This window comes from Furipterus horrens, unplaced genomic scaffold (genome assembly GCF_987537825.1).
Source record: "Furipterus horrens unplaced genomic scaffold, mFurHor1.1.pri manual_scaffold_4, whole genome shotgun sequence".
NCBI classification, from domain to species: domain Eukaryota; kingdom Metazoa; phylum Chordata; class Mammalia; order Chiroptera; family Furipteridae; genus Furipterus; species Furipterus horrens.
The window spans coordinates 129,881,984-129,897,626 of NW_028327174.1; the positions used below are offsets into that span (position 1 = coordinate 129,881,984).

A 15,643-nucleotide genomic window follows, 5' to 3' on the forward strand; every position below is an offset into this window, starting at 1 on the left:
AAGTGGATAGAAATAGTTCTGTGACCCCCTAACCGGAATGGCTCAGTAGGTTGATCGTCATCCCACAAAGCAAAAGGTCACCTGTTTGATTCCTCCCCAGTGCATATATGCCTGAGTTGCAGGCCCAGTCCCTGGTGGTTGGGGCACATGAGATAGGCAACCAATCAGTGTTTCTCTTGCACACAATGTTTCTCTACCCCTCTTCCGCCCTCTCTTCCCCTCTCTCTAAAACTAAATAAAATCTTAAATAAATAGTTTTGTGAGTGAAAAAATTTCCTAAATACTCTTAGTATGTTAATTTTAGGATGTATATGTATAAAAATTCTCAGAAGGTAGTGGATATTTATTTTAAAGAAAGTAACCATTTTGAATAATTGAAATTAATTAAGTTGACTTTTGGTGAAAACTATTTCTAGCATGAATATTAAGATGGTATAATGCCCTCTAAGAAAGAACATTAGTTTAGTTTGCAGCTCTGTTAAAGAACATGGTAAATCAAAACATTTTTTAGGGCATGATCTTGCACTTAATCTATTTACTTTGATTTTATATGTATATCACATATAAAATATGTATTTCCCGTGTACTGTAGACATCAAAGCATTTGAGATACAAAATTAGATGAATATAAAATAATTTGCAAAGTGCTCGTTAAATTTAACAGTTGACCTTGAAAAATTGTTGGATTTATCTGTGACTTACTTTTCCCATTAGCTACCACGAAGGATATTGAAAGGGAGAAAAAAATTGCCTCCCTATTCCTTTCAGTCCTGCCCCTTGATTTTACAAAGAAGTATACTCTTCAGATTGGTAGTAGTTTATAGATGCTGTTCTTCACACTCATATACATGTTTCTGAGTTTCCAGAGTGCACTAAATGGTACCCTGGGGGCTTAGAAGAACTAAGTGTGTCTTACCAAGTGTCTAACTTAATTCTTGGATATGGAGCTGTAAATAGTATTTGATAGAACGTAGTTTTAAAAATTGTTTTTATCTTTATTCCTCAGACAAGACATCTGTATAGATTCTACTTCATCCCTGAGAGAGAACAAGCAACCTGAAGGTTTGGAATTAAAACAAGGTATGAATCAAGCACTTAATTTTTATATTACATTTACCAATAATAAGTTTTCACAGTGTTTCAACTTACCTGCATTTTACAGATAGGAGGAAGAAAAGTGTGTTTGATCCAAGATCAAAAGAGTAAAGGGTACATTCTTCATTTCATGAGTCCTTTAGCCACTGGAGTAGCTCTGCCTTAGAGATGTATGGTTACAGGTGCCACCAGGAAAGTCATCTTAAATAGTTATAATCTGGAATCTTTATTATATATCCTTAGCTCTAAGATATTAGAGATATGTTAAGTGGGTAGCATTGGGTTGTATGTTGAAAAAAAGTCTTATGGGATAACTTTCTTTTTTTCTTTTGCAGAGATATTTTGTCCTTGTTTACTTACTTATGTTTTGTTTTCTATAAATCAGTAGTTTTTGACATTACCAGGTACCAGAAGTGGCAGTTCGTGATTTATTCAAGCCAAGTGGATCAATAGGGCATACTTTTTAGGTGTATATTTTTAATTGTATGTTTCTTTTCATCCTAGCTGGAAAAGTTGATAGTAAAATAAATTTTCATTAGTTACTCAAGAAACACATTTTTCCTTTTTCTTGCTAAAATTACTACAGAGAAGTGATAACCTGTTGCAGCCAAGAGGATTATTTATTATATAAACAGTTAATCTCTCATAATTTAGAATAGTTTCTCTAAAACTTGAGTTATGGAAACTTATTTGGTAGAAAGAAGCAGATTATCAGTTTATTTAGGCAGCATTTTTTTTTTTTTAAACTATGGTCTGTGTTAGTAATGCTTAATTAACAAAGTGAAAAAAAATTAAATAATTAATTTTGTGCTTCGTCCAATTTATATATAGAGAGAACAAAGTCTAGATATTCTGTAATTCTAATTTATGTACTATTGGGTTTATAAATATTTCTGATGGTCTTGAGAATACAATGATTTCATAAGTCCTTTTTTGTTAACCTCTTAAGTAGCCAGACAAAATTGTACCTTTGTATTCTTAATACTTCAGAGGATTCTATATGGACATAAACTCTGATTCGTAGTTTTCATTTACATTTATTTGTCATTATATATAATACTAAGTACACATCATTTTTATAAAATGTAGTCATAGTCTTATTGCTCTTGTGTCATGCGTATGTATCATTGGACAACACTGCTGTTTTTCTGCCTTTGCTTCTGTTCTTTGCATGAAATGAGCAGGCAGTGTGGAGGTTACACTTCTAGAACATCTGTAGCGAGAAGAATGTTAATGTAAAGGATAGAAGAAAGCTAGAATGGGCAGGCTGATTTCAGTTCGTAGGGAAAAAGGAATGGAGACCTCGTTGTACAAAGTATCCAGTGCTGCCTTCTAAGGGAAGATGTTCCTCTGTTCCCATGTTCAGGCACCTGGAGCTCTGAAGAACTCCCTTCCCAGTGTCAAGAGCCTGTTTTGCTTTGATTTTTCTTATGGTAGCTTAAGTTATTTGAAAACTCACCATGGAGGCAAAGAGGAAGAGAAAAAGGAGTCAAGAGTAGCCAGATATCACAAAGCTTTTATACATAGGAAGTTTTATAGACCACTCTTAGGTTCTCACATAGGCATCAGAACTGTCAAGAACACACTGCCATCAATAAGTGACAGTAAGCAGAAGTGAGAAAACGTAAGATCAAAGCACAGCAGTACCATTGTGCAGTACAGTTCTTATTGTGACTAAATCTGTAGAAAATAGTTAAATTGAGTTTCAACTTTTTTTTTTTTAAGAAAGCAGGGAAATAAGTAGTCTTTTAGAAAAATGTCTATAAAAATCGTTAAAATATAAAATGTTTTATTGCGTATCAGGATAAACATAAATTACCTAGATGATACAATTCTGTAGAACATGTTCCAGATAAATATTTATAAAGCTGAAATCTGAACCAGATAGCAAGTAACTTGTTTGGAAATAGAAATTCTGGTAGGCTCAATGAAGATTATTGCCTTTTTCCCTGGCTGGTGTGGCTCAGTGGACTGAGTGCCAGCCTGCAAACCAAAAGGTCGCCAGTTTGATTCCCAGTCAGAACACATGCCTGGGTTGTGCTCCAGGTCCCCAGTTGGGGGCATGTAAGAGGCAACTTACTTTGATGTATCTCTTGCACATCAATGTTTCCCTTCCTCTCTGTCTCCCTCCCTCCCTCTTTCTAAAAAAAAATAAATAAAATCTAAAAAACTCAAAAAGAGATTACTGCCTTTTTTCTAAATGAATAAATATAGCTTATTTTTAATATGCAAAACTTGAAATTGATTTAATATTTTCTCTTTTTTTTTTGCGTAGCAAGCTATTCTTGCTCACAGTGAGCTCAATAAAAACAATATAATGCTCCTTGTGAATGCATTGTCATTTAATGGCTTGGTCATTTAAGAAAATTCACTGAAGCTTGCTTAGAAAAGTAACACTTTGTTCAGTAGACCAAAAGATAAAGTAGCATTGAATTTTCTCCTTGCTCTTTCAGAATAAAACAGACCTTACTCTATGACCTATTAATGTGTATGATGCTGACAGGTTATTTAAATTACATTTTCAGTTTTTCTAGCTTCTAAAATACTCAGATATTGATAAATATTAACTATGAGTTAGTTAAATTGAAATTGGCATTTCTTGGTTTAGTACTGGTTTCATTTGTCTTGTTGATAGGAAATAGCATTTATTAAACTGGTTGTGCTGAAGGTGAGTATCAGATTGTATACTCACTTCTATCATATTTTAATAATGGATTAATACCTGAAGATTTACCTTCATTGTGCAAACATTTAAATGTAAATATAAACTACTGGATGGTTGGTACTGTAGTAAAACCAAAATTTTTCTCTTGGGCTTCTTTTCCTGACTTGTTCATTTTTACCTAGAGGTCAGTTGTAGAAGTACCAGGTATAGTTTTCCTCTTTATCTTTAGCACAGCTGTACTTGTGTGCACATGCACATGTTCAAGCCTGAGATCTTATGCTAATTTCTAGATTATTTGAAGGCTTGTATTATTGAAAAGATTTAGCTCAATTTTTATTTCTTTTATTTCTTTTTTTTAATTGTATGTTTTCCATTACAGTTTATTGCCCTTATACCCCCCACACACATTGTCTGTGTCCATGAGTCCTTTTTCCTTTTTGCTTCATTCCTTTACTCATTTATCCCCCCTCCCATATGTCAACCTGCTCTGTATCTATGAGTCTGTCTCTGTTTTGCTTGTTAGTGCAGTTTGTTCACTAGATCCCACATATGAGTGAAATCTTATGGTGTTTGTCTTTCTCTGACTGGCTTATCTCACTTAGCATGTTTTCCAGGTCCATCCGTGATATCACAAAGGGTAAAATTTTCTTCTTTTTTATGGCAGAGTAGTATTCCATTGTGTAAATGTCCCATAGTTGTCTTATTCATTCATCTATTGATGGACACTTGGGCTACTTCCACATCTTGGCAATTGTAAATAGTACTGCAGTGAACTGAGGGGTGCTTATGTTCTTTTGAATTAGTATTTTGGGTTTCCTTGGGTATATACCCAGAAGTGGAATCACTGGGTCAAAAGGCAGATTCATATTTAATTTTTTAAGGTATTGTCATACTGCTTCCCACAGTGACTACACCAGTCTGCATTCCCACCAACATTACAGAAGGGTTCCCCTTTCTCTACATGCTTGCCAGCACTTGTTGTTTGTTGATTTATTGATGATAGCTATTCATTTAAAATAATGGTTTTTATAAATTTTTTAAATTACTTATTTGTCTATAGTTTACCAGTTGAAAACTGCTGTTTGTCAAAGGTATATTAAATTTATTAAAAAAATTTTTTAAATATCATATCTCTACTAATGCTAATGAGTTTTTCTATACATCTATAAATAAATTTGCTTAAGACATTCAATAATATTAAAATAATGGTCTGTATTTAAATTGTTGCTTAAAAGTTTACAACTTTGTTTAATTTTGAAAATTATTCTCCTTTGTAACTTCAAGAATTAAGCTCTCTTGTGTTTGCATTTCTTCTTGGAAGTTGTTAGGATAAATTATTTTTTTAACTGTAAATGAGAAATAACGTAAGTTAAATGTGGGTATTTAGGATGAAGATAAAAGTTGAGGTCTCTTGAAAATATCTGAAGGGCTGTCAAATGGAAGAGTCATTAGGTTTGTTTTGCACTGTCTTCGAGAATAAAAAATAGGACCAGCAGATAAAATTATTTGACTATGTATTTCAAATAATCACAGGTAACTGAAAATGCAGAGAATGAGTGGGCTGCTTTCTGAAATAGTACGTTCCTATTGCTGGAAGTTTCCCCTGGCTGGTTTGGCTCAGTGGATTGAGCGTCGGCCTGCGAGCTACGTGTCGCTGGTTCGATCTTCCAGTCAGGGCACATCAGAGAAGGAAAACTCTGACTCCAAAAAACCTCCGCTGCCTTGCGGCATACCTCTTCAGGGGAAAGGCTAAGGGAGTAAACCCCGACAGAAAATCCGGAGCCGGAGTCCCTGAGGCGGTTTGACGTTGTAGTCAACACCGGCAACTCCTGCGGCGCACCTGAAGCCAAGCTGTATTGACTCCGTCTTTCCCTTGGACCCTTCAGCTGCGAAGAGAGGGGGGGTCTGCTGCATGGGCAACAGCAGACCCTCCATATCACCCTGCCCAGGCTCTGTAGCTTCAGCTCCACTGGAGAGGACACTCCAGCGTCATCGCATGATGTCGATTCAACACGGGAGGAGACAGATACCGTGTCACTCCCGAGTCGGACTGCACAGCCATTCTCGGCGGTGCAGATAGACACTTAAGAAGCTACACCATCGTCTCTCGAGACGGACGGCTGCCGACGATTGCTGGAAGTGTTTGAACACATTACATAAACGACCACTTGGTGGCACTGTTGTAGAGCTGATTCAAGCAAGGTTTGGCTGTTTGGCCTTGATCTTGAAGTTCCTTTCTAGCTGTCAGATTTTGTAAATACCAGTGCCTAGTACAGTGTCTTCACTTGCGAAGAGTGCCTAATAACTGTTTTGTTAGATTGTTTAGTGGGATCAGAATCAAATATACAATTTTTTATATCACTACTTTTTTTTTTAATTGCTATTAGAGGAAAAGATACTTGATTTAGTCTTTAAGCCGTATGATGTTTCCTTGAAAGGAACATTTGAATTTAATCATAAAAACAAGTACGTAACCATATGGCATATAAAATGATCAAAATCAATAAGAAATTTACTACATTTTACTCTGAATCTTTTACATTAGCTTTCTCAGGCAGAGTCTTGCTGTGGTTAGGCTCAAATGCTGCCACTTTTTCTTTTCTATTGAGATAGCATTGGTTTTAAACAGCGATTTTCAACCTTTTTCATCTCATGACACACATGAACTAATTACTAAAATTCTGCAGCACACCAGATGTGCCAAAAAATTAGGTATTATTTTTATTCACACCGGATGGTTGTTGTGTTAGCTGTTGTCAATTTTTTTATTTGACATTCTAAGGGCAAAGAGGTCAGTGCCTCTGACTAAATAGTCATGTTGCATGTTTTAAAAATTCTTGCAACACACTGGTTGAAAATTGGTTTTTGACATTATATAAGTTTCCTTTTTTTTTTTTTTAAAGTATACTTGATTATGTTGTTACAGTAGTTCCAGTTTTTTTCCCTTTACTCCCCTCCGCCCAGTATCCCCCTTCCCTCCAGCAATCCCACCCCACTTAGTTTGTCAATGGGTCGTGCATATAAGATCTTTGGCTTCACCCTTTCCTATATTATTCTTAACGTCCCCCTGTCTATTTTGTATGAACCAATGATGCTTCTGAATCCCTGCACCATATCCCCATTTCTCCCACTCCTCACTCCCAGCTGATAACCCTCCAAATGATCCCCATGCCTATGATTCTGTTCCTATTCTGGTTTGCTTAGTTGGGATTTTGTTTTTATTTTTTAGATTCAGTTGTTGATAGTTGTGAGTTTGTTGTCATTTTAGTGTTCATAATTTCGATCTTCTTTTTCTTAGGTAAGTCCCTTTGACATTTCATATAATAATGGCTTGGTGATGATGAACTTCTTTAGCTTCTCCTTTAGGGTCTGGGAAGCACTTCATCTGCCCTTCCATTCCAAATGATAGCTTTGCTGGATAGAGTAATCCTGGTTGCAGGTTGCCTTTCATCACATTGAATACTGTTTGCCAGTCCCTTCCTGCCTGCAAAGTGTCCTCTGAGAAATCAGCTGATAGTCCTATAGGCACCCCCCTGTAGGCAACTCTCCGCCTCTTTCTTGCTGCCCCCAGGACTCTCCCTTTATCTTTCACCTTTGGCATCTCAATCATTATGCATCCTGGTGAGGTCACCTCTGGGTCCAGCTCACCCAGGACCCTCTGTGCTTCTTGGACCTGTATGTCCATCTCCTTCGCAAAATTTGGTAAGTTTTCCTCATTTTTTTCAATTCTTACTTTCTCATTCTGCACTGGTTGATTGTTTTTTTCTTCCTTATGTTCCAAATCATTGATTTGAACCCCTATTTCCTTCCCTTTACCATTGGTTCTGTGTGGCTTTTCCTTCGTTTCACTTAGCATAGCCTTCACTTCTTCTCTTATGCATTTGCCGTACTCAAGCATATCTGTCAAGCCTGTGAGCATCTTTATTACCAGTGTTTTGAATTCTGCATCTGTTAGGTTGTCTATCTCCTCATCTGTTAGGTTGCCTATCTCCTCGTCACTTAGTTCTCCCACTGGAACCTTGATCCATTTCCCATTTTTGACCATATTTCTCTGTCTCCTCATTCTGACAGGCTCCTGTGTTTGTTTGCCTCCCTGTCCCAGGTAGAGCTATTGCTCCTGTTATGTTGTAAGGGGCGGAGCCTTAGGGATTTGTCAGTACAGGGCGACTGGTCTCACCACATTTTGGCGCTGTATGTGGGGGAGGGATCTGAAAGGGAACAATGCCACCTGCCCAGCACTCGCCCCTTTCTAGGCACCTGTCTCATTTCCACACCAGACTGGTGCCCCTCTAGTTGCTGCCCTGGCCGTCGTTCCCAAAATGAGTGGGTTTGCGAACGTTCTAGGACCATGGGGGCCCTTTAAACAAGCGGACTATGCCAAGACAGGCAGTTTCTGCCTCCACCCCAACTCCCACTGGTCTGCACAATCAGAAGCAATGAGGCTTGATTTTCCCCGGTGCTGGGACCATGAGCTGCGAGGGCCAGTGAGAAGCTGGGAACAATCCCCAGATGTCCCTCCTGACTTTAGAACGTGTGATTGCACTTTCTGCCAGCCTGCCAGTGCTGCCACCACCACACTGCATCCTCTCCACTCCAGCTCCGCCCCTCCTACCTGTCTGGATGAGTATTTCTTCTTTATATCTGTGTTGGACTTCCATGGAGTTTGAGTTTCTGGAACTTCTGATTGTTTCCAGTTTTGAGGTCGTTGTATTCCTTCTTAGTTGTGGAGGAGACGTAGTGTGTCTGTCTATGCCTCTATCATGGCCGGAAGTCTTCTGTAAGTTTCAGATGTACAGCATTATATATAATTTGACATCTTTTTTTTTTTTATAATGTTGCCTTATGCAGTTATAGTTTGACCTTCTAGTTCACAAGTTAGTGAATTACCTTTGAGAATTATCTTCTTGACAAGAGCTTCAAGAAATTGAAAGGTAGAGTTTAATAGGGGGGAAACGTTTCTAATAGCTAAACTATGTGATGAAAGTTTAGAATATTTTCTTGGGCTTCTTTCAGTCTTTCAGAGCACTAGTCACCAAAGTATGATTATACACATTCCCAGAGAATGAAGAAAGAAAACACCAGAACCTATAAAGTAAATAAGTATATATAAACTTACGTATTTAAATCTTTGTTTAAATTTCTGATTACATATATATGGTTGTAATAGTACATATTGATGTATAAGTAAATAATATAGTGTGGCAGTACTTTAAAATGTTTTCACTTGGTAGGTTTATTTATATAAAGTTGATACCACTCTCTTAGGCTATCATAAAGAATTGATAAAGTTCATAGCTTATTCATTTATTAATTCTAAAAAGTTGAATATGATATGAGATTTTTGCCATCGTTTAGCAGATGTATTCAATGTAAAGCTATATGAAACCATTTGAATCCTTAAGGTGAAGGTTAAATGGAAAAACCCAATTAATTTTAGTTCTTGTTGCTTTTGTTTCTGTGTTAAGGGAGTACTGCACTAGGGAAGGCAAAGCTGGGTAAGTGAAAGAACTAGAATAAAAAGAAATGAATTTGTTGAATTTTTTGCAGTTCAAAAGATGTTGAGTTTTGCTGAACAGAACTTCACAGCCATACCTGAAAATATAAAAACAATTATAAAAATTAAAAAGATAATGAGAAAAATGCCATCAGAGACTTTTATTGCTTTGCAGAGGAAGAGAGAATAAAGATTATCAGTTAATCAAGCAGCATTTATAGGCCAAGAGTTTTCTATGCCTACTATGTGTGTATTGCCGAAGAAACCTGGATCAGCAGATGAACTCCATGCCGCTTTTCCCTCTGTATATCTAAGTTGCAGGCATGAGTGCTAGAAAGCTATGGAAGACTGAAAAGAAAGTGTTACAAGGCTGTCTGGGGTTGGTAGCATGTGTACCACTGATAAACTGTGAGTCTAATTTCTTTCTTCCTAACCCTTGTTTACCTTCTTGACTGGCTGTAACAAATAAGTGTTCACAGAATGCAGCTTTTCAAGACGAGTTAACTTCTTTAAAGGATTTTTAAAAACTTGTTTTGGGGAAATGCTGTCCAATTCAGAAATTGGTGGAGTAAAAAGTGGTGTAACCATCAGCGCTACTTAAGAATTTACATTTCTTTTCTTATTCCTTTGAACTTTTCACAAGTTATTACCAACAATGACACCCAGTGGATCCTCCCTGCTTTTTAATTTGTTTCTTTCTATGAGTCTAGTTAAGTCAGAAGGTGAAAACTGCATTTTGTATGGCAGTTTAGCCCTTACTGTTTCTATATCTTTTGGAGGCCCCTCTGTTGCATTGAGATGAGACTTCCCTTTTTTTTTTTTTAAGTAAACTGGCAAGGCTTTTGGATGCATAATGCCCTGCATATTTTATCAAGAACGAAACTACAAAGAATTTCACTATTTTGAGAGAAATGTTTATTTCCTTTTTTAAAAAATTCTACCCATTTTAAACATTTTGTCTTGTGATGTATTTCAAAGGCTATGAGATGAGACATACTCTTAGGGCAGCGACCTTAGAGATTACCTGCTCCCAACCTTCATCAGGTGTTTAGATCCCCTTTGGATCCTCTGTGCTTCCCAGTCATTATGCTTTTGTCTAATTCATTGAGAAAAGCACTTCCTTGTATAGAAGTGCACCGATCAAAGGAAAAGTAGTAAATATTAGGTTTGAAATTAGATATTGTTCTCAGTTCTTGACCTTTTTACACATCCCACACTGTAGTATGTGATTTAATTAGCAGTTTTGGTTGCCACATCATATCCTTGACCCAAGTTGATCTTAAGACAACAGACTTTAATTTTTAAAAAAATTAATATTCCTTAATTTTTTTTGAGACAGCTTTAAGTTTCCAAAAACAATGAGTGTAAAGAAAATGCGGAGTTCATGTGTACTGACTTACCACTTCTTCTCTCAGTTTCCCTTATTATTATCTTGCATCATTGTGGGAAATTTGGTATGATTGATATTAACTAAAATCCATTGTTTACATTAGGGGCCATTCCTTGTGTTTTATATTTTGGGGGTTTTGATAACTGTGTAATGTGTCCACCATTACAGTGTCATACAGTGCATTTTCGCCCATTCATCTCTCCCACTCACCTTCCTCCCGACTCCTGGCAACCACTGATCTTTTTACTGTCTAGTTCTGTCTTTTCTAGATGTCTTACATCTGGAATCGTATAGTATGTGGTCTTTTTACATTGATTTCTTTCACTTTTCAAAGTGCATTTGAGGTTCATCTAGTCTTTTTGTGGCGTGATAGCTCATTTCTTTTGTTGCTGAATAATCTTCAATTGTCTGGATATACTAGTTTGCTTTTCCACTCACCTATCAAAGGGCATCTTGCTTGCTGCTAAGTTTTGACTGTCATAAATAAAGCTGCTATAATCGTTTGTATGCAGGCTTTTGTGTAGACATAAATTCAACTCTGGGTAAATATCAAGTACAGGTCTGTAGAAACTGCAGAACTGCCTTCCCAAGTGCTAACACCACTTTACATTTCCACCAACAGTGAACGAGAGTTGCTGTTCCAAATTCTTGCTAGCATTTGGTGCTCTCATTGTTGCGGGTTTTGGCCATTCTAATAGGTGTTTAATGGTATCTAGTTTTATTTTACAATACCCTAATGACATGTGATGTTGATTGTCTTCATATGCTTACTTGCCATCTATATATCTTATTTGGTGACTTGACTCTTCAGATCTTTTGCCCATTTTTAAATTGGGTTGTTTGTTTTCTAATTATTGAGCTTTTTTAAATTATATTTTATTGATTATGCTATTACAGTTGTCCCAGTTTTTCCCCCTTTGCACCTCTCCACCCCACACCCCCTACTCTGTTAGGCAATCCCTACGCCATTGTTCATGTCCATGGGTCATGTGTATAAAAGTTCTTTGGCTACTCCATTTCCTATACTGTACTTTACCTCCCCGTGGCTATTCTGTAAGTACCTATTTGTACTTCTAAATCCCCTCACCACTTCCCCCATTCCCCCATATTCCCCTCCCATCTGACAACCATCAAAATGCTCTATATCCATGATTTTGTCTCTGTTTGTCTTGTTTGCTTAGTTTATTTTTTAAATTCAATTGTTGATAAGTATTTATTGCCATTTTATTCGTCGTTTTGATTTTCTTCTTAAATAAGTTGCTTTAACGTTTCATATAATAATGGTTTGATGATGATGAGAACTCCTTTAGTGTTTTCTTATCTGGAAAACTCTTTGTTTGCCTTAGATTCTAAGTGATTGTTTTGCTGGGCAGAGCAATCTTTGCTGTAAGTCCCCGCTTTTCATGACTTTAAATACTTCCAATCCCTTCTAGCTTGGAAAGTTTTTTTTGAAAAATCAGCTGACAGTCTTATGGGAACTCTCCTGTAGGCAACTGACTGCTTTTCTCTTGCTCCTTTTAAGATTCTCTCTTTATCTTTAACCTTTGGCATTTTAATTATGATGTATCTTGGTGTGGTCCTCTTTGCATCCATCTCGTTTGGGACTCTGTGCTTCTTGGACTTGCATGTCTATTTCCTTCACCAAATTAGGAAAGTTTTCTTTCATTATTTTTTCAAACAGATTTCCAGTTTTTTGCTGTTTTTTTTTTTTTTTTTTTTTTTTTTCCCTCCTTTTGGCACTCTGTGATGCGAATTGTGGGATGCTTGATGTTGCCCCAAAGGCTGCTTACACTATCCTTGTTTTTTTGGATTTCTTTTCTTGTTCTTTTTTACTTTTTTATGTTTCAAATCATTGATTTGATTCTCAGCTTCATTCACTCTACTGTTGTTTCCCTGTAAATTTTTCTTTATTTCAGTTAGTATCCTTCATTTCTGACTGGATCTTTTTTATGCTGTTGAGCTCCTCGTTAAGTTCCTTGAGTCTCCTTATAACTAGTGTTTTGAACTCTGCACCTGATAGATTGTTTATCTCCATTTTGTTTAGTTCTTATTCTGGAGTTTTGATCTGTTCTTTCTTTTGGGCCATGTTCTTTGTCTCTTGATTTTGGCAGCCTCCCTGTGTTTGTTTCTCTTTATTAGGTAGAGCTGCTATGACTCTGTCTTGATAGCATGGCCCAATGTAGTAAGTGTCCTGTAGGCTCCAGTGGCACAGCCTCCCTTGTCACTGAAGCTGGGTACTCAAGGTGTGCTGTTTGTGTGGACTGAGTACACCCTTCTCTTGTAGTTGAGCCTTGATTGATTGCTGTTAACAGTTCAATAGGAAGGATTTACCCAGGCCAGTCAACTACAAGGACAGGCTGTGACCACTGACCACCAACCTCTGCCCTCTGTGGAGGATCAGCTGTGCAGGGGCAGGGTGATGCTGCTCTGATGTGGTCTGTAGCTGTCCATTGGGTGCATAGGCTCTGGAGTTTCCTGGGTGGTGCAGGCCAACATCAGCCCTCACCTGTGTTTTGCCCAGGTCACCCTGCCTAAGCTCTAAAGCAATCTGAGACTGAGACACCTGCTACTTGTGCTGGGTTTGGAGATTCCCAGATGAAGCCAAGCTGTGAATCTAGGCTTGCTGCTGCTAGCCAGGCCTGGGGCCACTTTGCAAGAGGTATGGAGGCTGCTGGCTCACTGAGGCTGGCTGTTACTTGTTTTGTAGGGTTTAGGAAGTGTGAAGCATGAGCCAAGACCAACCATTCATATCGAAAAGTCACGGTTAACAGTTTGGGTGGGCCTGTAAGTTGGGTGGAAGGGAGTCTCCGGGGGGTTTCCAGGGTGGGGCAAACTGTATTAGCCAGTTTGATGGAGTCTCTGATATGGCACCTCTGTGGCTCTGCGCGGGGAGGACTTAGAAAAGGGACAATGGCCTCTGCCCACCTCCCTATCTGAGAGAAAGGGAACAGCCCTCAAGGTCCCACCTTGATGTCAGACACTTCAGTTTTTCCTTGTATGCAAATGGTGCCTTTCAAGCTCCAAATCTGGTGCTGGAGGTCAGGTGAGTGAGTCTGAGTAGGTGAGTTCATGGGTTCTTTAAGGGGAACTGCTTGGATCTTCAGTTTCTTCCTCCAACTAAATCTTTGCTGGTTTTTGCAGCGAGAAGTCAGAGGGACTTACCTTCCTGGCACTGGAACCCTGGGCTGGGTGGCCTGGTGTCGGGCTGGGACTTCTTGCTCCTGAGAGATCCCTCCCAAATTTTTACCCACCACATGTGAATGTGGGACCAGCCAGTTCCATGTCTCTGCCCCTCCTACCAGTCTGGATGGGTGCGGTTTCTTTAATTCCATACTTGTGAGACATCCATTCAACTTAATTTCTGTATTTTAGTTGTAATTTCGAAGTGGTTGTGCAAGGAGACAAGCCGTGTTTACCTATGTCGCGATCTTTGCCAGAAGTCCCCGGATTGTTGAGTTTTAACAGTTTTTTTTTTTTTTTTAATGTGTTTTATTGATTATAATATTACATTTGTGCCAATTTCCCTTCCCTCTGCTCCCCTCCACCCGGTGGCCCCCCTCCCTCCAGTTGTCCCCCCCTTTTAGATCATGTCCATTAGTTGTGCATACAGTTCTTCTCAACCTCTCTCTGTCTATTCCATTCCCTCCTACCATGATCCTTAATTCCTATATCATCTCCCTCCCTCTCCCCATTCCCCCTCCCTGTTGACCTCCCCCCAATATGTTCCCCGTACCTATAGTTCTTTTTCCACTCTCGTTGCCTGTTTAGTTTGCCTTTGTTTCAATTCCCTAGCTTCTGTTGTTTCTTGTGATGCAGTTTTCATTTTAGATTTCATTGTCTTGATCCTCCTTTTTCTAAACCAGTCCCTTTAACATCTCATATAACAGTGGTTTGGATCTAATGAACTCTTTCAGTTTTATTTTGTCCTGGAAACACTTTCTCTGTCCTTCTATTCTGAATGACAATTTCGCTGGATAGAGTATTCGTGGTTGTAGGTTTTGGATTTTCATTACTTTGAATATTTCTTGCCAGTCCCTTCTTGCCTGCAGGGTCTCCCTTGAGAAGTCTGCTGATAGTCTAATTGGGACCCCTTTGTACATAATTCTTTTCTTCTCTCTTGCTGCTTTTAAGATTCTCTCTTTATCTTTAATTTTTGACATTTTGATTATAATGTGTCTTGGAGTGGTTCTCCCTGGGTCCAGTTTTTTTGGAACTCTCTGTGCTTCCTGGACCTGTAAGTCTATTTCCTTCCCCAAGTCTGGGAAGTTCTCCTTTATTATATTTTCACTCAATTTTTCAAGTTCTAGTTCATCTTCCTCGCTCTCTGACAAACCAATGATTCTTATGTTGGGCCTTTTATAGCTATCCCAGAGGTTTCTGATCCTCTCATCGTTGCTTCCCATTTCCTCTCGCTGCATTGGTTTACTGCTTGTTCCTTCTCCATATTCCAGTTTGTTGAAATGAACTCTGGATTTTTTTTCCTCACCATCTGTCTCATATGTGGTTTTGTTCCTTTCGTTATGAGTGTTTTTCGCTTCTTTCTCATCTTTTTCCAGATCTTTTGTGAATTCTGTAAGCCACCTGATAACAATGGCCCAGAACTGAGCATCTGACAGGTTTCTTATCTGTTCATCTGTCAGGTTCTCCATCTGTTGCCTGGTGAGCTGTGCCACCGGGATTTCTATAGTTGTCTGCCTCATTTTGACAGATGCGTTTTGTTTTCTTGGGCCGGCTGTAGGGGGCAGTGCCTGTGTAGTCGTAATGACCCAGCGACCGGCGCCGTTCGGCAGCCTTTCTTGCTGTGCTGTGGTGCTTTGTCGTCACAATGCAGCGACCGGTGCCTGTCCGCGACCTATTTCGCAGCCCCGTGGCGCTTTCTTTGGGGGCGGGGGTCCAAGATGGATTCACACAGTTATTCCGCCAGGAGACCGGGATCCGTCCTCCCGCCCCCCTGGGCCTCACTGTTCAAGGCGATGCGGTGGCTGCTCTCCCCAGCGTT

The 15,643-nt window shown here is 38.7% G+C and overlaps 1 protein-coding gene across 1 annotated transcript in view; it reads left to right on the forward strand.

Moving 5' to 3' along the window:
• Positions 1–15,643, forward strand: part of CAAP1 (caspase activity and apoptosis inhibitor 1) — a 57,453-nt gene that overhangs the window by 26,344 nt on the left and 15,466 nt on the right. Inside the window, exon 5 of the mRNA XM_090275791.1 lies at positions 1,007–1,080. Coding sequence (XP_090131917.1) covers positions 1,007–1,080 — 74 coding nt within the window. The remainder of the gene's footprint in view (positions 1–1,006; positions 1,081–15,643) is intronic.